The 27,793-nt window shown below is 43.1% G+C and overlaps 1 protein-coding gene across 8 annotated transcripts in view; it reads right to left on the bottom strand.

Moving 5' to 3' along the window:
* Positions 1-232: 232 nt before the first annotated feature.
* The window catches only part of IGSF9B (immunoglobulin superfamily member 9B), an 84,016-nt gene continuing 56,455 nt past the window's right edge, over positions 233-27,793 (bottom strand). For 6 of the 8 annotated variants that reach the window (XM_056544482.1, XM_056544485.1, XM_056544486.1 and 3 more), the window contains 4 exons: positions 24,873-24,918; positions 19,484-20,974; positions 3,760-3,866; positions 233-1,571 (listed from right to left, as the gene is read on the bottom strand). In XM_056544482.1, the coding sequence (XP_056400457.1) occupies positions 1,354-1,571; positions 3,760-3,866; positions 19,484-20,974; positions 24,873-24,918 (1,862 nt within the window). In that variant the 3' untranslated portion in view covers positions 233-1,353. Of the gene's footprint in view, positions 1,572-3,759; positions 3,867-17,510; positions 17,554-19,483; positions 20,975-24,872; positions 24,919-27,793 lie in introns of all 8 variants that reach the window. The other 2 variants (XR_008848529.1, XM_056544481.1) reach the window with 2 other exon arrangements.

The following is a 27,793-nucleotide window of genomic DNA, read 5'->3' as shown; positions in this document are numbered from 1 at the left end:
GGGTGAGCGAAAATCGGGCGCTCCCGTATCCCAGCCAGACTCGGCCCGTATCTAATTAATTTCAATGAGACGACCGGAGTCAAACAGTAACTCCGGTCAGCTCATTTTTGCCCTGTATCCGGTTTTGTGACCGAACCTAAAGCCGCAGCATTCCATGGTTTTAAGTCCGGTCAGAAATCCAGAAAGGGGGCAAAAATGAGCCAACCGGAGTCACCGTTTGACTCCGGTCGTCTCATTGAAATTAATTAGATACAGGCAAGGTATCTAATCGTAGTGTGAACCCACCCTAACTCTTCTTCATTCTCTGTTACTCTTCTTCATTCTGTTACACGGACTCCGTCAAAACAATTGTCATGTTCATTCTTTCAGCAGAATCTGCTCAGATATGCATTACTGTCTATCGAGATGGCAAATACCCAAGTGGACCTAGTGGCGACTGATTAATTCAGCGCTCAGAGCAGACAGAATCTCTGCTCAAAATTCTGTAGTGTGAACCTTGCCTTACTCTCCTGTGTTCTATTACCCTACATTACTCTCCTTTGCTGTATTACTCGACATGTATTATGTTGGACTTCTTACATTTACATTAAAGTTTTGTTCCCACAAGGTAACAGCTTTGGGAGCGTTAAATGGATATAAACCTTAGAAGGTATCAGACCTTGAACTCCACAAATGAAACTTCTATCAGCTTATAACAAGGAGAAAAGATAACACCACAAAGCCACATTCACTGGCCGATAATTTGTACTACCTTTTCATGTGCCTGAGGTCCTCGTCCTTCTTAACATAATAACTTGTTCTTCTTAAAAATATTTTATATTTCAGTGTAAACGTTGCAACTAGATGCCAACAGAGGTTATATGTCTGTCTAGATGCCCTAGGACACAATAGTGTGTAGTAGTACTATTAGTGTCTGAATTTGGTAGTACAAATTAGACTGTGGTAAGTGAATACAGCTTTTAGTGGTGTTAATTTCCTTTGGAAAACCAGAACATTTGTACATGATTAACCTTCTCCAAACATACACGGCATGTGAGGCGTGCAATGATATGTATGCTTCCTCATAGATACCTAGCTGTCACCTCTAGTAGGGTGGGGATGTGGTCATACCACATGTAGTGCTGAGCCGTGACCTTTCCATGAATCTTCAGATCTAGCAGTCTTAACACTGGACATTGCTCCAAGGTGTGAGGCGTGAGCATAAACACGGCACACACACAGGGTTGGTGAGGTAGGCAATGAATGCACAACTCGCTGCTCATGCTTTAGTGTAAAGTCCTTCAAAAGAGAGGGCAGAGAGTGGCAGCACCAAGAGACAGAATTGACCTAAAACAGGTCTGTCTCCAAACATGGTCACAGAAGTGTGGCATGGCCGCTGGAGTCATCGGGCTCTGTGCTGGTCAGGATGGCAGCCCGATCATCAGACAGTGAACGGTGACAGAGCTCGTCTCTCAGAGCAGAAAGACGGGAGAAGGGGTCTTGTCGAGATGGACGTTTCTTCCTACGGATGCATCGAGTGTCCGTATACATGGCTGGGGCTGGCTGGTGGACCTGTGAGGTGGATCCATCTGCTAGAGACAACACAACCTGCATTAATCTTATATGACCCAGCTGAGATGCCTGACCATTTTGCTCTGTAATAATATGCATTTAGCAATAAAGAGACTTAATAATAGTTAACGTTCTAAATATTTCATTCTCCTCAACCCTCAGAAACAGTCTAGTCCTCAAAGAACTCTAGCAGGTCCTGATATGAGATTATCTCATAGAAAAAGAACCTGTTGGAAAAGTCTGACCCAGAGCTGATTAATGTTATGTCTGTAGAAAACTTAAGATCTTAGATCGACGACAGTAGTTTACCAGTAAACAGTTCAAAGAATAAAGCGGATGCACTCACCCAGGAATTCTTGCCAGATGAAATCTTTATTCAGTTATCCATAAAACGGTATAGCGGGTAGACGCAGAGGAGCAGCCTCGCAGCGACAGACTGTTGAGGAAATGCGCTTGGGGCGCAGGAAACAGTCTGTCGCTGCGAGGCTGCTCCTCTGCGTCTACCCGCTATACAGTTTTATGGATAGCTGAATAAAGATTTCATCTGGCAAGAATTCCTGGGTGAGTGCATCCGCTTTATTCTTTGAACTGTTTGCTATCTTTTGCTTGGTTTGGAGTGCACCCTCAGATCAGCCCCACTGGTTTTGTTTGCTGGACTGGCTAGTCCCGAACGGGATCTACTGTGGATTGCAGTGCCGGATACACCTTGTCTTGCCTAGCTGGTAGTTTGCCAGTAAAGATGACACAGAAAGTGGCACATTCTGCTACACAGTGTAGCTAGGTGATCATCTTAGGGTTAGCTCATCTTTCATCAATCTACAAAATTCTTCACTACTGAGTTAATAGTATAATAACCTACACGGAATGGCCCCTTTATTAGAGCCCGCCATCTAGTAGAGGGATAGACCTCTTCAGCCTTCAAAACTGCAGCAATTCATGGTATCGATTTCACTAAGTAATGAAACTGCTGTGCAGGATCTCTTCTCACCAAACATTGGAAGGTGGCCCTGACATGCTCTGAACAGCATGTTCTACATTATCACAGAAATACTCTATAGGATTAAAAACTGGGGACTGTAATGGCCAGGGAAGGGAGAAAAATTTTCCTGTCGTGTTCCTGGAGCCAATCCATGACTTTATAGCCCTAAAGGATGGAGCACTGTCTGGCTAACAATTCCCTTCTGCTGCTCGGGAAACAACTGCAATGGAGAGATTGGCTTGGTTTTCAAATGCTTTCTTCATTCCTACTGTCCAAACGCTCATCAACAGGTATCAGAGGAGCCAGGGTGCACATTTGCCACTCCATTACATCACATCCAACGGACCAAAGTGTTCACACCTGACAAAAAACGTACATTGATTCATGCTGCCTGTGACAAATTCTGCCTCCACCCCCTCAGCATGGTGCTACGGAGATCTGGATCCATCCGACAAATGTTTCTTCACTGCTTAGTGATACAATTTTAGATCTTTTGTCCCCCCAGTCTCCCTTTTCTCCTCCCCTACACATTGGTATTTGCGGTTATAACCCATCAGTGTTAAGATACAGTGAGTTTGACATGTTAGTTGGGCACTGGTGTTGTATTCAGCTGCAGTTTCCCGATTGTGGTCTGCCTGTTCCTCAGAGCAATTCCTGACATCCTCCTCTGCCTCCTCTCAGTGAAGATGTTTTCTTGCACTAGATACTCTTTCGCGATATGTTCTTCTTCAATCCTACCATTCTCTTTATACACTCCACATGACAAAACCTCATTAAGTTTGGAAAAGAAATTCTGGCTTTGGCTCTTCTAGCCCTGGTGACCAGACCTTGCTGCAAGTTGCTCCAATCACTGGATCTTCCCATCTAATGTAGATTTGAACTGAAAACTTGGGGTCACAGGTCTGATCATCACACGAGAGCTTCAATCGTGAAAGGGCAGTGGGCTCTAATAAAGCGGCCATTCAGTGTATACAAATTGACCAGTCAAAGCCTTAGGTTAAGGTTATAACTAACTGGCATCTTAAGTGATTAACTCTGGGAAGACCACAAGGACTCTTCTCCATTTAGCCCCGCCCCACAATCCAAGCTCTGTTCATTCCTAATAATAGTATGTTGTTTGGTGCTGTAGAATGGAAGGAGTATCAGCGGAAGGTTATTGCTGTGGTTATTTTACATCCTGTGATGTATAAGCATATTCACACCTGGCATCTAGGGGTTCACATTCTTACCACAGTGCTTCTGGGATTTTGATCTGCCCTTGGTGGACTTTTTGGGCTTATGAACACGATCATCTCTCACAACTTCTGACCTCTCAGGTACAGCAGCTAACCCAAGCCTGTAGAGGAGAGAAGATGAAAGTAAAGATAAACACACAGCTAGAATAAACTATTGTCTCCCAGGTATCTGCTAGACATTAACATATAAAGCATGCTAGGAGTAGATAAAAGGGGGTATTCTGATGGCTGTTGCAGAACATCTAATTTCATAGCAGACTATCACACAGTGAGTTTCCAGCACCTGCTATTCATTCCCTGTCTGCTCCTCTGTCTGTGGAATTATTCAGCACAAGGTAGCATGCTGTTATCACCCCTCATTCTTCCCTTAATGTCCCATAGAAGATACAGATGTTTATGAGTATATGACATGGAGATGTTAATGAAGGCTGTAGAAGCTGGTCAAATGTGGTGACATCACTCCAGGGGCGGGACTTGTGCTCAGAGACAAGACCCAGTCAAGCCTCCTGAAACAGCAGAGGATGATGTGTAAGCTTGGGGTAAAGGGAGGAGCCGGAGAGCAGGAGACAAACCACACTGACAATGAAAAACTACACAACTTCTTGTCTGGGGTAAATCACACAAACAAATCCTGCAGCCAATACAATTTGTACACTATACTAGTAAGTTATATATCTTTGAGTCATTTTAATTTAAATACAATTTTATGATACCAAAATATGAAATATCTCAGCAGGACAGAGATCACTGCAGGAGGCGCCATATTCATTAGCCCGGATGAGTGGAAAAGTCTTTGTTTTTATGTATAGTGGCAATGGTCTGCCACACGTTCTGTTATGTGGATTAGGCAGGGCGTACCTGTGTTTTCAACTTAAGCGGTAGCTAATTGGAGATTTTCTGTAGACATTGTACCACTATTGCTGTAGTCTGGAAGGAAACATTGAGCTATATGCATCTATGGACTGCAGCTGTCACTCACTTGAAAATTAGAATGACCCGTTACAAAAAGTTTCCATATAGCCAATAGTCACAAATTTTGTTTCAATGGATGAGGGAACACAATATAATTCATATAACCGCTATATTGTGTAATTCTTAGTATCAGTAAAAACTGGCTGCAGAATAAAGTCAACCTAAGGCCCAGAAAATAATAATGCACTTTAGGACATTACCCCATTTTCAAGTACTGTTGCACTCTGACCATACAACCCTTACACCCTTTAGGTACAGAATAAAGATTTATCCATATACTACAGCATTTGACAGCTGTGGTATGGCGCGGCCCATCAGCAGTACCAAAGGGCTAACAGGTTATTAGGCTGCACAGATTAAAGAGTACAGAAAAAGATTGGGCAAGCTGCATTTTAACTACTCAATCATTTTTTCTCAGACAGCTGTAATAGATTTAATTTGATCATAGTAAAGAATTACAACCAATATGTTCGTTCATCCTAATTTCAAATAAAGTTGTAAGTATTTAAAATTTCTGTGAATGAAATGGATGAATGAGAAATCATGGCTGTGCTGTATACAGGATCGGGGGGTGCAAAATATGGCTAATGCTGTCACAATGATCATCTAACTACATGACTGGTCAAAAAGATGAAGCTTGGAGCACAAGACTGGATGGAGACAGACTGATCAAAGACATGTGGTGACTGAATGCCATGGCAGCCTTGGTTGATGGTCACAAAATTCAGTGCAGCTTCCAAGATGTAGTTATCGATTTTTGGAAATATCCCTTAATAGGATTTTAACAAAACTATCACATTAAGAATATCATGTACTTTCGGGTCAACATTATTGGCACCCTTGATTATTTAATATATGAAAGCCAAACATTCAAATATGGACCAACGTTGTATACTTAAAATATTTGAATAGCTAGTCTAAATTTATACAACCAAAAGCTGACCTGTCCATACAGATGAACAACCCTATTCAATACATGCTGGATTTGGCCTGAATTAATAAAAATCTGATTTTGGCAATTCCAAATACTTTGTGATTCATTTTGGGCATATCACTCAAGTTATTGGCCAGCATTTTAAAGAATGCTAAAAGGGTCACATGACCTCAGGTAGCGGGATCCACATAATGCCTTGTAGTCAGCCCTGCTTGTATGACAGCCAATCATGAGGGACTGTAGGGGTGAATAACAGGCTTACAATGATGACTCAGTGGAGAAGTCTTAAAGCGCAACTGTCATCATATTTTGACCCCCCCCCAGACCACTATAATGGTGTTCCAGATGATTATAAGGTGACTGCAGGCATACCTTTATTGCTGTTTGTTCTTCTTTTCTTACTAATAAAAACCTTTTATCCAAAAGTCAGGCACAGTCGGACAGGCGTGGCTTGGGGTTCGCCAAGCCCCGCCGCCACGCCTATCCTGCCTTAAAGCGCTGGGATCGCTGTGTCTTACTACACAGTGCATCAACAGAGCATGCGCACGTCCCATCGGCTCTAACATTCGCATGCCGCCGCATCCTGAGTTGACAAAGCGAGCGCTGTCAACTAAGGATGTGGCGGCGCACAAGTCACCTTATTATCATCTGGAACACCATTATAGTGGTCTGGGGGGGGGTCAAAATATGATGACAGTTGTGCTTTAACCACCATAAAGCTGTCTAACCATGAAATCCTGCTCATTTATGGGGATATAGAGCAGAGACAGTGCATTAAACAGAGTAATACAGTACAGATAAATAGTACTGCATTAGCGTCAATGTGTGTCTCATAGTGATAAAAAAAATATGAAATTGGTATAGAGACAGAGTTAAACGAGAGATAGGCTCAGTCTTTGTGTGTTACTTAGGCACACATAGTTGTGACTGCAGTGTACAATTTGTGAATCACCACTTTAGTCTGTGTCCAAGTGAAAATGTTATCCTATTGCAGATAGCACTAATGCTATCTTGGCTTTAAAGGGGTTTTACCACCTGACATTATACCCTATCCACAGGTTAGGCTATATGTAGCTGATCGCAGTGGGTCTTACTGCTGGGGCCCCTCATGATCTTGAGAACGTAAAACCCAGTGTCCTGTTAAAATGGAGTCATGGATGTGCACCACCTCTCCATTCATTTTTTATGCATTGTTTTCTGCAGACCTCACAGAGAATGAATGCATGACTTGCTGCTCCATTTTAATGGGAGAGGGGGATCCCCAGCAAACAGACCCACCACAAATCAGCTAGTTGACCATTGTCAGATGGGAAACCCCTTTAAAGGAACCTAAAAAAAAATGGATACAGTCTTAGGATACTTTAGAGTGTCATACATGACTTTTATAGAATGTGTCGGTTCAGAAGAACCACTTGGCCCATCTAGTCTGCCCAATATTCTGAATACTATCAGTAGTTCATGGCCCTATCTTATATGAAGGATAGCCTTATGTCTATCCCATGCATGCTAAAACTCCTTTACGGTATTTTCAGCTTTCAGTTTTACTGGTGGGCTAATTCATGCATCTACTACTCCCTAGTTCTGGGGAACCAGGACACTTCTTAATCTTAACTGGCCTCCAAATTGGCCAACTGACTTGATCAAATTGGACCTGCAACAATTTTCAAGAAATTTGCTTATCTTCTGCCCTTACGATACATGTTGTCATTTTTTAAAAGATATGAAGAATAAACCCCCTATGACGTGGACAGCATTACAGGCACTTTATATTTGGGTGCACAACAGTTGGTAACAATTAGGTCTCCAAACATTTTTATCGCCACCAGTAGCTTTTTGCCCCCCTCTGCTTTAGTTTCCTTCACTACTCAATCTCTTCATCCCTATGTTTACACGTTCTTTTTTCCTTGAATTTCATCACTCTGAAGATTTTCCATTGGATTAGGACCAGGACTTACTGCTGCCAGTATGCATCATTCTTGGGTAATTTTGGATGTCTTCTGGGGTACTTATCCTGCTTTAGGACTCATTTTGCTTAGCTCCCCCAATCTCCTGATAATCCCCAGATTTACTGTTCCTGTAACACGTTCAAAGCTTCCAGTCTCAGAGGCAGCAAAATAGCCAATCATCATTATTGCTCTTCCACCATGTGTCAATTTGGTAGGGGGCTTGACTGGCATATCTAATTTTGGGTGACTAGTCTACATAGGCTTCATTTAGCCATCTATACACATCCATATGCATATCCAAAGAGCTCTGGTTTGGTTTAATGTGTTCATCGAACATTTTCCCAGAAGGATTGTAGTTTTCCTATGTAACTTTTAGTAAAGTCAAGTCACTCTTTCTTATGCTTTTCTTAAAGCAGTTGGGTCCTCCTTGGCCTTTGCCCATTAAGCTTTGTGTTCAGTTTGTGGAATGTAATATGGAATGAGCCCATTACTTCAGATGTCTCCAGCTCAGTCTGAAATTGTTTTGCATTAAGTATGGGATTTTGTTTGACCACATTTTGAACCAACTTTTGTAGGGTTCTTTTATCGATTCTCTTCTTTTCACCATGTCCTGGAAGCTTCTCAATGAGTGGAAAACTTTTAATGCTGTTCAGGCCAGGGTGATGATGCCTTTGAAATAATAGTCTTGTAACAATAGCATTTCTGCTCAGACAGCACTTGTCTTGCCAATGTAAACAAAACATCAAACATATCAAAGTTACCATTCACAGGCTGATAAGTTATGTGATACAGACAGGTGGGGACTGGTGTGGCTCATTTCTCATTCATCACAGACTAGTCTGATTTTGTTCTTTATCCAAGGGAGATTGATTGTGTCCTGATATAGGTTATTATATTATTTTTATATTATTATTGTCTCCTTCCTGCCAAGGTTCTATTTTCTGTGTACTGAGTTTTTTTGTACCCAACAACATACAGTATGTTACATAAGTGACTCCACCCCTCACAATATATACAGTATCTCCCATAAGTGACTCCACCCCTCACATTATATATACAGTATCTCCCATAAGAGAGTCCACCCCTCACATTATATATACAGTATCTCCTATAAGTGACTCCACCCCTCACATTATATATACAGTACATCCCATAAGTGACTCCACCCCTCACATTATATATACAGTATATCCCATAAGTGACTCCACCCCTCACATTATATACAGTATATCCCATAAGTGACTCCACCCCTCACATTATATATACAGTACATCCCATAAGTGACTCCACCCCTCACATTATATACAGTATATCCCATAAGTGACTCCACCCCTCACATTATATACAGTATATCCCATAAGTGATTCCACCCCTCACATTATATACAGTATATCCCATAAGTGATTCCACCCCTCACATTATATATACAGTATCTCCCATAAGTGATTCCACCCCTCACATTATATACAGTATCTCCCATAAGCGAGTCCACCCTTCACGTTATATATACAGTATTTCCCATAAGTGAGTCCACCACTCACATTATATACAGTATCTCCCATAAGTGAGTCCACCCCTCACATTATATACAGTATCTCCCATTAGCGAGTCCACCCCTCACATTATATACAGTATCTCCTATAAGTGAGTCCACCCCTCACATTATATACAGTATATCCCATAAGTGAGTCCACCCCTCACATTATATATACAGTAATCTCCCATAAGTGAGTCCACCCCTCACATTATATACAGTATCTCCCCTCCCATAAGTGATTCCACCCCTCACATTATATATACAGTATCTCCCATAAGTGATTCCACCACTCACATTATATATACAGTATCTCCCATAAGTGACTCCACCCCTCACATTATATATACAGTATCTCCCATAAGTGAGTCCACCCCTCACATTATATATACAGTATCTCCCATAAGCGAGTCCACCCTTCACATTATATATACAGTATCTCCCATAAGTGAGTCCACCCCTCACATTATATATACAGTATCTCCCATAAGTGAGTCCACCCCTCACATTGTATACAGTATCTCCCATAAGTGAGTCCACCCCTCACATTATATATACAGTATCTCCCATAAGTGAGTCCACCCCTCACATTATATATACAGTATATCCCATAAGTGAGTCCACCCCTCACAATATATATACAGTATCTCCCATAAGAGAGTCCACCCCTCACATTATATATACAGTATATCCCATAAGTGAGTCCACCCCTCACAATATATATACAGTATCTCCCATAAGAGAGTCCACCCCTCACATTATATACAGTATTTCACATAAGTGATTCCACCCCTCACATTATATATACAGTATATCACATAAGTGACTCCACCCCTCACATTAAATATACAGTATCTCCCATAAGTGAGTCCACTCCTCACATTATATATACAGTATCTCCTATAAGTGAGTCCACCCCTCACATTATATATACAGTATCTCCCATAAGTGACTCCACCCCTCACATTAAATATACAGTATCTCCCATAAGTGAGTCCACTCCTCACATTATATATACAGTATATCCCATAAGTGAGTCCACCCCTCACATTATATATACAGTATCTCCCATAAGTGAGTCCACCCCTCACATTATATATACAGTATATCCCATAAGTGAGTCCACCCCTCACATTATATACAGTATATCCCATAAGTGAGTCCACCCCTCACATTATATACAGTATCTCCCATAAGTGAGTCCACCCCTCACATTATATATACAGTATATCCCATAAGCGAGTCCACCCCTCATATTATATATACAGTATCTCCCATAAGTGAGTCTACCCCTCACATTGTATACAGTATCTCCCATAAGTGAGTCCACCCCTCACATTATATACAGTATCTCCCATAAGTGAGTCCACCTCTCACATTATATATACAGTATCTCCCATAAGTGAGTCCACCTCTCACATTATATATACAGTATCTCCCATAAGTGAGTCCACCTCTCACATTATATATACAGTATATCCCATAAGCGAGTCCACCCCTCCCATTATATACAGTATCTCCCATAAAAGAGTCCACCCCTCACATTATATATACAGTATCTCCCATAAGTGAGTCCACCTCTCACATTATATATACAGTATATCCCATAAGCGAGTCCACCCCTCACATTATATACAGTATCTCCCATAAGTGAGTCCACCCCTCACATTATATATACAGTATTTCCCATAAGTGAGTCCACCACTCACATTATATATACAGTATCTCCCATAAGTGAGTCCACCCCTCACATTATATATACAGTATCTCCCATAAGAGAGTCCACCCTCACATTATATATAAATACACGTTGCAGTTTGGTAATCATGCAGTAACTCGTGTAGGTGTGATATACAGACCACCTGGCCAAGTTAAAGAAGTAGATGATCTACTAGTTGAAGAAATATCTAAAATGACAATGAAAGGAGACGTTATCATTATGGGAGACTTCAATCTTCCGGATATAAACTGGAAAACCAAAATAGCTAGTTCTGCCAGGAGTACAGATATTCTAAATTCCCTACTGGGATTATCTCTACAACAAGTGGTTGAGGAGCCAACCCGGAGGGAGGCCATTTTGGATTTGGTACTCACAAATGGGGATTTGGTATATGATGTTATAGTTGGTGAAAGCTTGGGATCTATCTAGTGATCACCAATCAGTGTGGTTTAATATAAGAACAGTGAAGGAGTCACAACAGACAAAAACAAAAGTTTTAGATTTTAGAAAAACAGACTTTTCAAAAATGAGATTAGTCATAAATGGAGTCCAGGAGAAATGGGACTACTTAAAAGACGCTTTATTGAAGGCAACAGAAAATTGCATTAGACTTGTCAGTAAAAGCCGAAAAAGGAAGAGACCACTGTGGTACTCAGCAAAAGTGGCCAAAATCATAAAAAAAAACAAAAAACTAGCATTTAGTAATTATAAAACAACCCAGAGCAATGAAGATAGGGAAATCTACAAGACTAGGCAGCAAGAGGCCAAGCAAGTTATAAGAACTTCTAAAGTGCAGGCAGAAAAAAAAACTAGCTCAGTCTGGGAAAAAAGGGGGTAAGACATTCTTCAGCTATATAAATGAAAAAAGGAAATTAAAACAAGGAACAACTAAATTAAAAACAAAGGAAGGAAGGTATGTAGAAGAGAATAAGGGGCGAGCCGACTGCCTTAATGAATACTTTTGTTCAGTTTTTACAGAAGAAAAAGAAGGGAAAGGACCTCCATTAGAGAGGAAAACTAAGGAATCGTTTGATGCATGTATCTTTACAGAGGAAGAGGTTCTACATTTGCTTTCTAAAGTGAAGACAAATAAATCACAGGGGCCTGATGGGATACACCCAAAATTATTAAAAGAGCTTAGTGGTGAGCTAGCAAAACCGTTAGCAGATTTATTTAACCAATCAATGGTAACAGGAGTCGTCCCAGAAGATTGGAAATTAGCAAATGTCGTGCCCATTCACAAGAAAGGTAGTAAGGAGGAATCAAGCAACTATATGCCAGTAAGTCTGACATCAATAGTGGGGAAATTAATGGAAACCCTACTAAAGGATAGGATTGTGGAACATCTAAAATCCCATGGATTGCAAGATGAAAAACAACATGGATTTACTTCAGGGAGATCATGTCAAACAAATCTTATTGATTTTTTTGACTGGGTGACTAAAATAATAGATGGTGGAGGGGCAGTAGACATTGCATATCTAGATTTTAGTAAGGCTTTTGACACTGTCCCACATAGAAGACTTATCAATAAACTACAGTCATTGAGCTTGGACTCCAATAATGTTGAGTGGATTAGGCAGTGGCTGAGTAACAGACAACAGAGGGTTGTAGTCAATGGAGAATATTCAGAGCAAGGTCTTGTCACCAGTGGGATACCACAGGGATCTGTACTGGGACCAATATTGTTTAATATCTTCATTCGTGATATTACGGAAGGTCTCGATGGTAAGGTATGTCTTTTTGCTGATGACACAAAGATATGTAACAGGGTTGATGTTCCTGGAGGGACCCGCCATATGGAAAAGGATTTAGGCAAACTAGAAGAATGGTCAGAACTCTGGCAACTGAAATTTAATGTGGATAAGTGCAAGATAATGCACCTGGGGCGTAAAAACCCTCAAGCAGAATATAGAATATTTGACACAGTCCTGACCTCAGTATCTGAGGAGAGGGATTTAGGAGTAATTATTTCAGAAGACGTAAAGGTAGAAAGACCATGTAATAGAGCAGCAGGAAATGCTAGCAGAATGCTTGGATGTATAGGGAGAGGTATAAGCAGTAGAAAGAGAGAAGTGCTTATGCCGCTGTACAGAACACTGGTGAGACCTCACTTGGAGTATTGTGCACAGTACTGGAGGCCGTATCTCCAGAAGGATATAGATACTCTAGAGAGAGTTCAGAGAAGAGCTACTAAACTAGTACATGGATTGCAGGATAAAACTTACCAGGAAAGGTTAAAGGACCTTAACATGTATAGCTTGGAAGAAAGAAGAGACAGAGGGGATATGATAGAGACTTTTAAATACATAAAGGGAATCAACACGGTAAAGGAGGAGAGCATATTTAAAAGAAGAAAAACTACCACAAGAGGACACTGTTTTAAATTAGAGAGGCAAAGGTTTCTGCAGTAATATCAGGAAGTATTATTTTACTGAGAGAGTAGTGGATGCATGGAATAGCCTTCCTGCAGAAGTGGTCGCTGCAAATACAGTGGAGTTTAAACATGTATGGGATAATCATAAGGCTATCCTTCATATAAGATAGGGCCCGGGACTATTCATAGTATTCAGATTATTCGGCAGACTCGATGGGCCAAATGGTTCTTATCTGGCGACACATTCTATGTTTCTATCTCACATAAGCGAGTCCACCCCTCACATTTCTGTAAATATTTTATATCTTTTTATGTGACAACACTAAAGAAATGACTGCTACAATGTAAAGTAGGGAGTGCACAGTCTGTATAACAGTGTTTAATGTTGTGTCCCCTCAACGCACAGCCATTCATGTCTAAACCTTGGCAACAAATGTGAGTTCACCCAAGTGGAAATGTCAAATTGGGCCCAAAGTGTCAATATTTTGAGTGGCCACCATTATTTACCAGCACTGCCTTAAGCCTCTTGGGCAAGGAGATCACCAGAGCTTCACAGGTTGCCGCTGGAGTCCTCTTCCACTTCTCCATGACGTCATGCCCCCTCCCATAGACCTGCATTGAGGGGGTGGGGCCTTGACATCACGAGGGGTGTGGCCGACCCCCGCAGCATGAAAACAGCGTTTGGAACATTAAGGGGAGGAGATCTTGCTCTGATTCACTTTAACAGCAGCACTCATGTAGCCCCAGACCATGACACTTCCACCACCATGTTTGACTGTAAAGACTTGTCTTTGTACTCCGCACCTTGTTGCTGTCACAAACATTTGACACCATCTAAACCAAATAATTTTATTTTGGTCTCATGTGATGTCCATAGTCTGCTTGTCTTCAGAAAACTGCCAGCTTTCTTGTACTTTATGTTTAGAAGAGGGAGGACAGCCATGCAGACTATTTTAATTCTGTGTCCAGCGTATGGTCCGAGTACTGACAGGCTGACCCTTCCACCCCTTCAACCTATTTTGAGTGGAACCTGCCCTGTAAAACTGCTGTATGGTCTTGCCCACCGTGCTGCAGCTCAGTTTGAAGGTCTTGGCAATCTTCTTATTTTGAGAAAGTTATTTGGAATGAGGTGCCATGTTGACCTGTATTAGAGAGTGTGAAAGCCGTAACACCAAATTTAAGACACCTGCGCTCCATTCACGCCAGAGACCTTGTAACACCTACGAGTCACATGACTTCAGGGAGGGAAAATGGCTTATTGGGTCCAATTTGGAAATTTTTACTTAGGGGTGTACTCACTTTTGCCAAGTGTGTTGAGGTTGTTTGAGGGGCAAAACATTAAACCAGTGACTCCTAACTTGGGGTTCCGTTGAGAACTGCCGGGGGTTCTGCGAGCTCCAGTAGGCATTTTTTTTTTTAAATCTCCCGCCCCGGCCTGCGCGCCTGTGAATTACGTGAAGGGGGGGGGGGGGGGGGGGGGAAGCCTGCTTGCGCAATGCGTGTATGTGCGCACACAGCGCCCCCCTGCAGCAACGTGAGCCCCAGGCTTGCAGGCCGAGAAGAGGATGAATGCAATGGGGGTAGGTCTGTTCCCTATTCCCAGAGGACTGTTCCCATCCTCACCGGGGAACTGTTCCCTGACCCACCATCCCTCTGTCACCCATGTACTGTTCCCGGCCCCACCGCTACTCTGTCACCCATGTCAAATGTGAGTTGCTGTATAAAGCAGCACTGTAATCTACACTACATACCCACCACAGATAAATTGATATTGTGCATTGCATTGCGGCTGTTTCCCCGTTTTATATTTTGCTCAACTTCGGTAGGGGTTCCCCGCAAAAAAAATATTTTTCGAGGGGTTCCCAGAGCCGAAAAAGTTATATAGGCTGTGCACTGACTACTTTGTACTGTAGCAGAGAGTCCTTTTTTCAGTGTTGTCACTGAAAAGATAGAAAAAAATATTTACAAAAATGTGAGGGGTGTACTTACTTATGTGAGATAATGTATGCTTTTATACAGATGTAGCCTGCATCAACTCGTGATCCCTGACACATTAAGATTTTGAACTGGTGCATTAGGATATCCCAGCAAAACACAATGCCGTGATGGGTTATTGACCTTAAGTGTACTTCAGAGGATATTTACATGGTGTACTTAATATTCAGGGGTGCCAATGGTGTTGACCACAACTGCTCTACATGTATCTCACTACAGAAGACATTGTCTAAGTATGAAACAGATTTGGTACTGACTGAGATTTAGATGTATATGTGGCAAGGCTCTTATAATAAAGACACTACATGAAAGACACTGCTCTAATGAAACACCTTTAACCACAGCCGCCCTGCACGTCAATGTCTCACTCACTAAGGTGGCTTAGGGCATCAGACCCATGTTCAACATCTCATCTACAATGTTTCCTCCTAGGGGTCTACCATCAATGTCAAAAGGAATTGGTAGGTTATCAAATCTCCACAGCATGAATGGTTTTATTTTACCGCTAAAATATTCCACAGGAATGATGAAAACCATTGGAGAGTTAGGAAGGTACTGGACGGAAAAGGACAAACAGAAGACAGCGGAGGATAGAGACAACTGTAGATGTTAAAATAAACTTGTTACTGATTGGCAAAACTGCAGTGATGACACACGGTGAGGAAAAACTGCACTACCCGCCATGAGGAAAGGAAGCAGCAGGTTGTACAACACTGCTAGGATGGTTGACTGCATGAGGGTGTCACCATGACAGGGAAGGAGGAAGACGGAGGAGGTGGTTGCTACAATCACAGCATTAGAACAAAGCTTTATCATGCATAGGAGTTGCACTGGTCTCCTTTAAAGGGGAACCTGGTGCCCAGTAAGAAGCTCTATATTCAACACCATCCAAATATAGAGTCCTCTTTTTACCTGAGCCTGCTGTCTATAGAGGGTGCAGCCTATTAGACCACCAAGACTCAGGGACTTCTCTGAGATGTGAGGTGGCAATAATGTAGACGGAGATAGTAAATATATATAATAATTCAGCCTATATGTGCAATGATTTAGCCAAAGAATGGAAACAACTTTGGCTGGGATGCTACTAAATTCTGGAGAAGAGTTCATCAAGGGATTTATTCAGATTTCCAAATGGAGTTGGCAAAGACTTTTTTTTTCCTTGGCTTGGCTTTTACCTCATGTTTTTTCCTGCTTCTAGATCCATACTGCAAGATAACAGATTTAACTAGATGGTTGGACAAATTTTCTCAGCCTTACAAACGATGTTACCATATACCCACCCCACCTACCATAATGACATCATCTCATGGTTAGGCTGGGTTCCCATCACGTTTTGTCCCACACGGGACCACATATGGCAGGGGCAGCTGATAACTTGCGCTCCCGTATGCCTTTGTATGCGGTCCCGTATGTAATTTATTTCAATGAGCTGACCGGATTGAAATGCTGACTCCGGTCGGCTCATTTTTGCCCGTATGCAGTTTTCCCACCGCACCTAAAATCGTGGTCGACTACGATTTTAGGTCCGGTGGAAAACCACACACGGGGCAAAAATTAGCCGACCAGAGTCAGCATTTCACTCCGGTCAGCTCATTGAAATGAATTACATACGGGACCGCATACGGGAGCGCAAGTTTTCAGCTCCCCCTGCCGTATGTGGTCCCGTATGGGACAAAACGTGATGTGAACCCAGCCTTAGCATGACATAATTGTGCTACTTATAGAGCTGTACCTTATGTGGATAACTACATATTGCTATATTAGAGTCGGAAAGGAATTATACCTCTGTCATGGGGCAATTGGCATCAGCCTCGTGTTTTTGAGTAGGGTTTGAGGTTGAACTCAATGGACTCTTGTCTTTTTTTTTTCCACCCTTACAAACTATGTTATTATGTTACTACTTTAGCACCCTCTATAGCTATGCTAGTGGCTCTTTTTAGAATGAGGCACCAGGATGCTGCTTGTATGGCCAGTGAGAACTTGATACACAGAACTCCCCTCTCCAGCTTTTACAGTCCACACACTATAAACTTTGTTGAATTGGTGCACAATAGTGAGCTTCTTGTGACACAAGATAATGAACCTGCTTGTGAATGACATTTTCACACTGGATGTGTTGTCTTACTCTGAGCAATGTGCACTGTTTCCCTTTAAAGCAGGCCAGGGTTAATAAACAGAAGGAACCCCCCCCTCCCCCATGTTTTCCCACCATTCAGGAGCCCACCCCACACTTCCCTCTTCCCCCTTCGGACATGGATCACCCTTACCTATTGGATGGAGGAGTTCATGACTTCAATACTGCTCAGATAGCTGAGATCAATCAAAAACAGACACAGTTACTAATGGCAGCACCAGGGAAAGCAAGCGAGGGAGAGGGCTGCACTTAGGGGAACATATTTCATATGAAAATCCTGCTGCTATTAGACAGACTCCAGAACACCTACAGAGGGAAGAGCATTCCTAACTACATATAGGAAACAGCATGGTCTGACATTAATCCTGCAAGTCATTGCTATGCCCAATATAACACAACACACAAGACAACCAACACATTGTTAAAAGACATTGCCACTATACTGAGACACTGGAGAAAGGACAGGACACGTGACGGTGGGGTCATGCCTACTGCCGAATGAGACCATTGTGTGCTATTGATGTTCACACAGCAACATTACAAGGTTTTCACAAAATCTCTTCAGGTCTGTTCATTGGACCCAAAGGAAGATTATCTACTTCTATCTCTCCTCTAAGGAATAGAATAGTAATGTAGATATCGTAGATGTTTACAGGGTTTGTTCTGCCATGTGGTGTTCAATCCTAAAAACCTGTGTGTGTCAATGTCAACTATCAAGCAAAAAAATGACTGTAAATAAGGTGTATATATATATATATATATATATATATATAGGGACTATGTTTGGACTCAGCTGTAGACACAAGTTACCTAGACACCATAGTATGGGACCAATTCTTCAGCTACAACTTTACGGGAATGTTAAAGCAAGGTTGCAGAGGTTAACCAGTGTACATCCTTCATGCCCAGATTACATGTCTCATGGTGTAAGACGCTTTCTCTACGGGGGCAGTGTCTTTCACTCTGTTCAGGGAATGTAACTAACTAATGCCTTCTCAGATCCTGGGACTTTAAGACATCAACTCTACAGGGACTTTCGGGAAGATGCCACAAACAGAAACAGACAGACAAATCTCTCCACAGATTATCCATTTTCTCCAGACCTTCATCTGTTACGGAGGTGCACACAATACTGTCACTCTTATGCTGGTAGTACATCCATGTAAAGAATGGAGAGACCCAGAGAGCACAAACAGGTTTTATTCAATGTGCACTTTATTACTGATGTCATTTATTGGCACAGAACATGGACATCCCCAGCGTCACATCTCAGAGGAAGACCTTGTTAGGGATCAGCACGTCTGTTGTATCACATTCTACCATGTTACCGGTGTCTACTCTGAGCAGTATCAGTGCTGCCCTTAGTAACCACTGACAATCTGATGTCCTCACCATGTGGCACGACACATAGTCACCCTGCAGGAGACTGGCCTGTGAGCTGCGAGTTTCCACCCCAACATCATTGGGGTGGAAACAGTCTTCTGCAGGAAGTAATCTGAAAAGGACAAACCTCCTGTACTAGTCCCAGTTATAACAACGTCATATGCCTGGTCTCAGCAGTGCGTGTTCAGTAGGTGGCAATGGTTTTAGCAAAATAATAGTGTGGCCCAGGACACAGCAGTCATCTCTACATTGAGTCTTTGTACACAATGGTTTTTAGTGAGAAAAGCAGCAGATGTACTAAAAGGTAAACTAAAAAAGGTATAAACCCTAAGTCTATAATCGTAGGTGCACTGGATAAGCAGCAGGCCCCCTTCAGAAGGTAATGGAAAATACCAAGATGTTTTTAGTACCAGATTTATGACAGTTACAATTTATGCGTTGGGGGGAGCTGCCACCATCATCTCTAGATTACAGAGCATTGTGGACCTCTTTGTGGTTATTCATTATATACCTACACATTATATAATAAAATATATATATATATATGCACACACCTCTATTTATCATCAAAAGATAAAACCAGCTGGGGAGAGTTAGCATAAGACAAGGACAGGATCTATCTAGGACCCTAACTTATCCTACAGCAGTGACAAATGCAAGTGAAGAACTCCAACCCCCACCATCAAGAAATAAGACTATACCGCACCCCAACATCACACTCACCCTGCAGTGCACAGCACCGCTGTCTCTGCATGTATTCGTTCTTCTCTCCTGCGCCCATCAGCATGAGGTGAGGAGTCAAGTGGGGAAGGGCGGTAGCTAGGACTGTCATGACTGCTCTTTGCTGGCGATCCAGAAGAAGGAGGTGATTTGTGTAAAAAGCCTGGAGGCTGTAGGGCTATGCTAGAGCAGTCTGAAAGTGGGGGAAGCAGACCGGGGCGAGGCCGGGCTCTGACACTGAGCTCAGGGGATCCATGTCTAGAACTAAGGGGACTCTGGGTTAGTGGCGAAAGGCGGGAAGGTTGCAGCACCACTTGATGTAAGCTTGGCTCCAGTCTGCGATGCTGTCTGGGGCTCATCTGTGGACGCGTCCGGCTGTCAAACCATCGAGCATCTATCCCAAAGGGCCCAGGTTCAGGGATGTCTGGGTAAGGAAGCACCGGGATCCCCATACCTTGGCTAGTGTGCCGGAGCTGGCCTTGGGCAGCCAGTTGCATAGCTGCATCCTGCCAAGAAGTTGGGTGTGGAGGATGAGGACAGCGACTAGGCAACCTTCCTACCCAGCCTGGATGTGGCTCCAGAGGCAGAATAGCTGCATAAGATGGAACTTGTAGTGAGTTGGGAGGTGGACGCCCCCGAGGAAAGGGGGCTGGAGGAGGCGGAGGTAGAGGACGCCTCATTTCACCAGGTTCATACCGGTGCTGGACAAACATGGAAGGAGATGGAGGAGCTTCCAATCCTCCAAAAGGGAAGTCTGGGCCTCCCCACTGCTCTGGCGAGCGTCCCCCAGTTGGGGTGTGGGTAAGAGGCAAAGTACTGGTGGAGCTGTTCTCTCCATTCTCTTCTGGGATAGGTGGGAAAGAGCCTTCAGGAAGTAAAGGTGGGGAGGACATGACAGAACTGAGTGGACTTACTTCGGGCATGTAAAATGGTGGAGGTGGATCTGAATCCCGAGGACTACTGCTCAAGTAGCCATACAAGTGGCCATGATGGTAGCCACCAGGTCTTGACTGACCCGAAGCCTGTTGCCTTCCTTCTGGAGACGGATGTTGAAAACGTGGACTGTAGGCAGGAGGCTGAAGTGGGGAGTCTTGGCTGGATGACAATGGGGTAAGCTGGGATTTTAAACCAGCTGGCTCGTCGTTCTCCTCATCTGACTGGCGAAACTCTGGGTACATATCAGTTTCTTCTGCAAATGGAAACCCTTGAATTCTTCGACTACGCAAAGCTGGCTCCTGGTCAGGACCCCCTGTGACAAAACGGCCATCTGGGCCCCTGCTGATTAGCTCAATGGGAGTGGTGACTTCAGCTTCTGCCTGACTGACACTGTACTTCTTGCTGGTCATGGCACGTTTGGTCTTCTTGTACAGTGACAACTCCTTTTCACGACTCGGGCTCAAAGGCCTTTTTGGTGGAAGACCCTGATCCTCTGAAGACTCTGATGGAGCACGAAGTGTTCGTACACTTTCTGGACTGACTTTTCCAGAAGACAACCTAAAGAGAAACAAAGGGAACCTCATATAAAGGTGCTACAAATTAATGTGAAATCTGAGCTGAAATGGTGACAAATACAACATTCACATCATGCACTTCACTCCAGAGATTGCAGCCTGGACATTATGATCAAGAGCAGCTCCATTCTGTGGAGCTCTCGTTTGGCAAACAGAGGGCCCTGAATATATGTGTCTATATACTCCAACAGAGCACAGGCACACGTATTCTGTTGGTGAGAAATGACTCTTGCCAGTGCTCTCTGTGTAAAAGTAAGACAGTGTCATTGTCACCAATCAAGAAAGAACCTCTGCGGGTGGTGAGATTTACTGGCCCAAGACAGGAAAGTAAGACAGGTCTGTAATAAAATGGAATGTTTAAGGGACATTGTGGTTTGTTATGCACATTTATATGTTTTGTATTCTCACTATTGCTCATTTCTAGAGGGTGTATTATTCAAGGCAGGTGATTATTTTACTAAATGATTCATAGACTAAAAACTATTGCTGTTGCATATTTATATTCTTGTTATTTAACCCCCTTAAGGACCCATGACGTACCGGTACGTCATGAGTCCGCTCCCGTTCTATAACGCGGGGCCACGTCATAGCGGGTCGGGCCCGGCCTCTAACAACGGTTGGGACCCATGGCTAATAGCGCGCAGTACTGATCGCGGTGCCGTGTGCTATTAACCCTTTAGACGCAGCGTTCAAAGTTGAACGCCGTGTCTAAAGTGAAAGTAAAACCATGCCAGTTAGCTCAGGGAGCTGTTCGGGATCGCCGCAGCGAAATCATGCCATCCTGAACAGCTTACAAGACAGCCGGAGGATCCCTACCTGCCTCCATGCTGTTCGATCGCCAAATGACTGCTCAGTGTCTGAGATCCAGGCATGAGCAGTCAAGCGGCAGAATCATTGATCAGTGGTTTCTTATGAGAAACCACTGATCAATGTAAAAGATCAGTGTGTGCAGTGTTATAGGTCCCTATGGGACCTATAACACTGCAAAAAAAAGTGAAAAAAAAGTGAAAAAAAAGTGACTAAAGATCATTTAACCCCTCCCCTAATAAAAGTTTGAATCACCCCCCTTTTCCCTTTAAAAAAAATTAAAATAAACATATGTGGAATCGCCGCGTGCAGAAATGTCCAAATTATAAAAATATATCGTTAATTAAACCGCACGGTCAATGTCGTACGCGCAAAAAAAATTCAAAAGTCCAAAATAGTGCATTTTTGGTCACTTTTTATATCATGAAAAAATGAATAAAATCAATAAGTCCTATCAATGCAAAAATGGTACCGCTAAAAACTTCAGATCACAGCGCAAAAAATTAGCCCTCATACTGCCCCATACGTGGAAAAATAATAAAAATTATAGGGGTCAGAAGATGACAATTTTAACCCCTTGAGGACTCAGCGTTTTTCCATTTTCATTTTTTCCTCATCACCTTCTAAAAATCATAACGCTTTCAATTTTGCACCTAAAAATCCATATGATGGCTTATTTTTTGTGCCACCAATTCTACTTTGCAGTGACGTTAGTCATTTTACAAAAAAATCCACGACGAAACGGAAACGAAAATCCTTGTGTGACAAAATTGAAGAAAAAAAATTTCATTTTGTAACTTTTGGGGGCTTCCGTTTCTACGCAGTGCATTTTTTGGTCACAATTACCCCTTATCTTTATTCTGTAGGTCCATACGATTAAAATGATACCCTACTTATATAGGTTTGATTTTGTTGCGCTTCTGAAAAAAAATAACTACATGCAGGAAAATTTATACGTTTAAAATTGTCATATTCTGACCCCTGTAACTCTTTTTTTTTCTGCGCACGGGCCGGTATGAGGGCACATTTTTTGCGCCGTGTTCTGAAGTTTTTATTGGTACCATTTTTGTGTTGATCGGACTTTTTAATCGCTTTTTATTCATTTTTTTATGATATAAAAAGTGACCAAAAATACGCCATTTTGGACTTTGGAATTTTTTTGCGCGTACACCATTGACCGTGCGGTTTAATTATATAATTTTATAGTTCAGACATTTACGCACGCGGCGATACCGGCGATACCATTTACACAGTTTTTTTTTTTATGGGAAAAGGGGGGTGATTCAAACTTTTATTAGGGAAGGGGTTAAATGACCTTTGTTAACTTTTTTTTTTTCACTTTTTTTTGCAGTGCTATAGCTCCCATAGCCATAGCTTTGCACGGATCAGCGAGATAGGGGCTCGATTGCTCAAGCCTGTAGCTCAGGCATGGAGCAATCAAACCCCGATCGGACGCCGCAGAGTCAGGTAAGGAGACCTCCGCCTGCGTCCCAGCTGATTGCAACATCGCGATTTTATCCCGATGTCCCGATCAGCCAGACTGAGCTGCCGGGAAGCGTTTACTTTCGTTTTCAGACGCAGCGATCAACTTTGATCGCCGCGTCTGAAGGGTTAACAGCGCGCGGCACAACGATCGGTCCCGGCTATCGTTAGCAGCCGGGACCGACCCAGTGTGATGCCGGGTCCCGGCGTGACCCCGTTTTTCACACCGGGACCAGGCTCAGGGCGTACAGGTACGCCCTGAGTCCTTAAGAGGTTAAACGTATACATTTTGCTGCATGTAGTTATGATTTTTTCCAGAAGTACGACAAAATCAAACCTACATAAGTAGGGTAGCATTTTAATCGTATGGACCTACAGAATAAAGAGTAGCCCCAAAATTTACAAAATGGCGTTTTTTTTTCCAATTTTGTCTCACAATGATTTTTTTCCCCTGTTTCGCTGTAAATTTTTGGGTAAAATGACTGATGTCATTACAAAGTAGAATTGGTGGCGCAAAAAATAAGCCATCATATGGATTTTTAGGTGCAAAATTAAAAGAGTTATTCATTTTTTAAAGGTAAGGAGGAAAAAACGAAAATACAAAAACGGAAACCCCCCGGGTCCTTAAGGGGTTAATCCCTGTTCTTGATATATATCCTTAGCATAAGTATTCTGTATACAGCTATTTGCACTTTATTACAGAACATTCTGGTTGGATATACTATACTGTTTATTACATTGGTCCGGGTTGCTTCCTAGGGAAGGGGGTTCATAGCATCTCTCTAGGGTGGTGCTGTTGCCCTTTTTGGGCTTAAATTTATTTATTTTTATAGTGTCTACCGTGTGATATTTTTGTCTATGGGTCATATTAAATAAAGATCTTTTTATACTCTCATGTACTCAATGGTGTGCACTTTTATTCAGTGCAAGCTTTTCTGGTGTGTGTTTAAAGGGACAGGTCTATTCTTTCTGTGGACAAAGGAATCAGGATTTCCACAGCAGAAACATCCGCTGCGGAAATTTCACCATGTGCACAGCACAGCAGAATCCCATTTAAATCAATGGGAACCTACCCTAAAAGGGCAAGTGATCAAAAAGATCAGTTAGCTGCACATCGCACTCTGTAAATAATCATGCATTTTAATAACTACACATTTAATTCAGTCTTGTAAAGAATCAGCAAATCAGTGCCGATCAGCGAGATTGGAACTAGTTATCTGGGCGTTGGCCAGTGTAAATGGCCCTTGGTCTTGTAGCAGGACAAGAGCTCAGTCCGTCAATCTCTTCCAGCGATCTGCATCCTAGCCTAGGTATCCATTAACGAGATGCAGATTACCAATTGAGTAATTTGTTTAATAACCCAGGGAACGCCCTATGGGTAATTTGTATATATAGCAGATTACCATTTGACACAATGACAGCAACTGACAATGTTGATCCGCCATGTTTTAATTTTTTATTTTTTTTATTTATTTATTTTATATTTCTGCATTTGCTATGGATCTGTCATGCTTGTTCATGTGATGAAGTGTACATTACTGGTGGTCAGAGCGGAGGTCCACCCTCTGCATCCATTGTGAACATTTACTTACGGAGACTCCATGCTTTTCCGGCAGTGTGTAATGGAGAGAGGTGGATCTGCAGAGACAGGAGACATACACAGGTTAGCTGATAAGACTTGACATATTACGTCTTCTATATCTCACCCATCCAAGGACACTGCAGGGATCATATAGGGAAAAAAAAAGGTATGATATTACCCTCCACCCCTGTATAGTGTGATATGGCCTCAGGGGTAAATGTAACTATTGTATATATTATCCCTCCTCCTCTTATTAGAATTGGGGGGGGGGGGGGGGGGGTGGGTTCCACCGAGCAGTCACACAACAAACATTTCTACACAATTTACACTGTCCAAATCTTACACTCTCCTAACTTAAAACGGATGACCGCTTCCTAGTGATGCCTATTAAAAACTACAGTCAGAGGGATTATCACTATAGAACAGTGGTCTTAAACCTGCAGACCTCCAGATGTTGCAAAACTACAACTCCCAGCATGCCCGAACAGCCGTTGGCTGTCCGTGCATGCTGGGAGTTGTAGTTTTGCAACATCTGGAGGTCCGCAGGTTGGAGACCACTGCTATAGAAGAATGTCCATTGCATGTATGAACTGTCAGTAGTGATAACTGTTACAAGCTAGTGAGAGTGGGCAGTGTATATTAGGGCATCGACCGATTATCGTTATGGCCAATATTATAGGCCGATAATCACGATTTTGGGCATTATCGGTATCGGCAATTACCTTACCGATAAGCTGATAATGCCCCGCCCCCCGCACCGCACTCCCCCCCCCCCCCAATCCCCCCCGCCGCACCGCAACCGCGCCCCCCCCCCCCCCCCCCGCACCACGTCGCATCCCCCACCGCACCGCCCCGGCCCCATTGCCTCCCCCATCCCCGGGTTTTATAATTACCTGTTCCCGGAGCCCACGCTACTTCTTGCTCCTGCTGCGTCCTGCGTTACACTGTGCGCAATGACGAGTGACGTGACGTGCGCGACGTGACGTCACAGTCAGTGCGCACAGTGACAGTTCAGGAGGACGCCACCGGAGCCTGATGTGGAGTGGACCCCGGGAACAGGTAATTATAAAACCGGGGATGGGGGAGGCAATGGGGCCAGTGCGGCGGGTCGGGGGGAGGCGGTCGGGGCAGGCGGTGATAGGTCTCAGGACCCCCGGACAGGCAGGGGGAGAGAAGCGGGTGGCGGCGGCGGCCTATGGCACCGCAAAAGCCACTGCAGTGCATTGATTTAAAGTGCCGCTTTAAATCAATGATCTGCAGCGGTGTCGCGGGGGTATAAATAGCCGATAACTTATACCGGAATATCGGTATAAGTTATCGGCTATCGGCTCTAACCTCCACCAATTATCGGTATCGGCCCTAAAAAAAACGATATCGGTCGATCCCTAGTGTATATGATAAAGTATATGAAATAAAGACGGGAGCAGGATCTCCTCTGTGTGTTGTGTATGTGATAGATCGAGGGTATCCTCTCCTTTGTGTGTTGTATATGTTCTCTTTGTGCAGTGTTTGTGATAGATCAAGATAGGGGAGAAGGATCTCCTCTGTGTTGTGTATGTGATAGATATAGAGAAGCAGGATCTCCTCTACTCTGTGTGTTGTGTATGTGATTGATATAGGGAGCAGGATATCCTCTACTCTGTGTGTTGTGTATGTGATAGATATAGGGAGCAGGATCTCCTCTACTCTGTGTGTTGTGTACGTGATAGATATAGGGAGCAGGATCTCCTCTACTCTGTGTGTTGTGTATGTGATAGATATAGGGAGCAGGATATCCTCTACTCTGTGTGTTGTGTATGTGATAGATATAGGGAGCAGGATATCCTCTACTCTGTGTGTTGTGTATGTGATAGATATAGGGAGCAGGATATCCTCTACTCTGTGTGTTGTGTATGTGATAGATATAGGGAGCAGGATATCCTCTACTCTGTGTGTTGTGTATGTGATAGATATAGGGAGCAGGATATCCTCTTTGTGCAGTGTTTGTGATAAAGATAGGGGGGGGGGGGGCAGGATCCCTTCTTTTCCCTGTGGGTTGTGTTTGTGATAGAAAAGAGGAGATCTGCTCATCAATCTATGTGTTGTGTGTGTGTGTGTGTGTAACAGATCGTGATAGATGAGCAGGATCTCTTCTTCTTTGTGTGTTGTGTATGTAATAGAGATAGGGGAACAGGATCTCCTGTGTGCAGAGTATGTGAGAGATAGAGATCGAAGTGCACGTTCTTATTTACTCTGTGTGCTGTGTATTAGATACAGGGGGGGCAGGATCTACTCTTCTCTCTGTATGTTGTGTATGTGGTAGGTAGAAATAGGGACAGAATCTCCTTTCATATGTGTGGAGTGTAAGTCTAAGTTTCCACTTGTTTTTTTTCTAACAGTTTTTGAGCCACAGCCAGAAGTGTATTCAAAAGGAATACAACACATAAAGGAAGGACTTATACTTCTCCCTTATGGATCCACTTCTGACTTTGGCTCAAAAACTGCAGTGGCTGTATTCAAAAACTGCCAGAAAAAAAAACAAGTGGAAACTTAGCCTTAGTCATAGCTAAATAGGCACGGTCAGATACAAAAACCTTTGATATGTTGTAAAGCATGTATAAACAATAGGTTTTGCAATTGCTTTCATTAGAAAATTTTCAGTATTTCATACTAAAAAAGCCGGTCAAACAACTGCCCCCCTGCCTGCTTGGACACATACTAGTCCTGCTGTGTCCATGCGTCATCACCTATGTCATGGAGCATCATCACCTATGGCTCTGGAGCATCATCACCTATGGCTCTGGAGCGCTGCAGCCGGCTTTTAGAATCAGGGGGGGGATGCAGGGCAGCGCTCTGCGGACATTTGGCCATGTTAGGAGCGTGCCCTGCTGTTGTGGTATGAGCACAGCGCTCGTTCCCACCTGTCTGATTGACAGGCAGGGAGCTGTGCTG

This window comes from Hyla sarda, chromosome 10, assembly GCF_029499605.1.
Source record: "Hyla sarda isolate aHylSar1 chromosome 10, aHylSar1.hap1, whole genome shotgun sequence".
In the NCBI taxonomy this organism is placed as follows: domain Eukaryota; kingdom Metazoa; phylum Chordata; class Amphibia; order Anura; family Hylidae; genus Hyla; species Hyla sarda.
The sequence above is the reverse complement of the archived record's forward strand: the minus strand, read 5'-3'. Positions and strand labels throughout refer to the sequence as shown.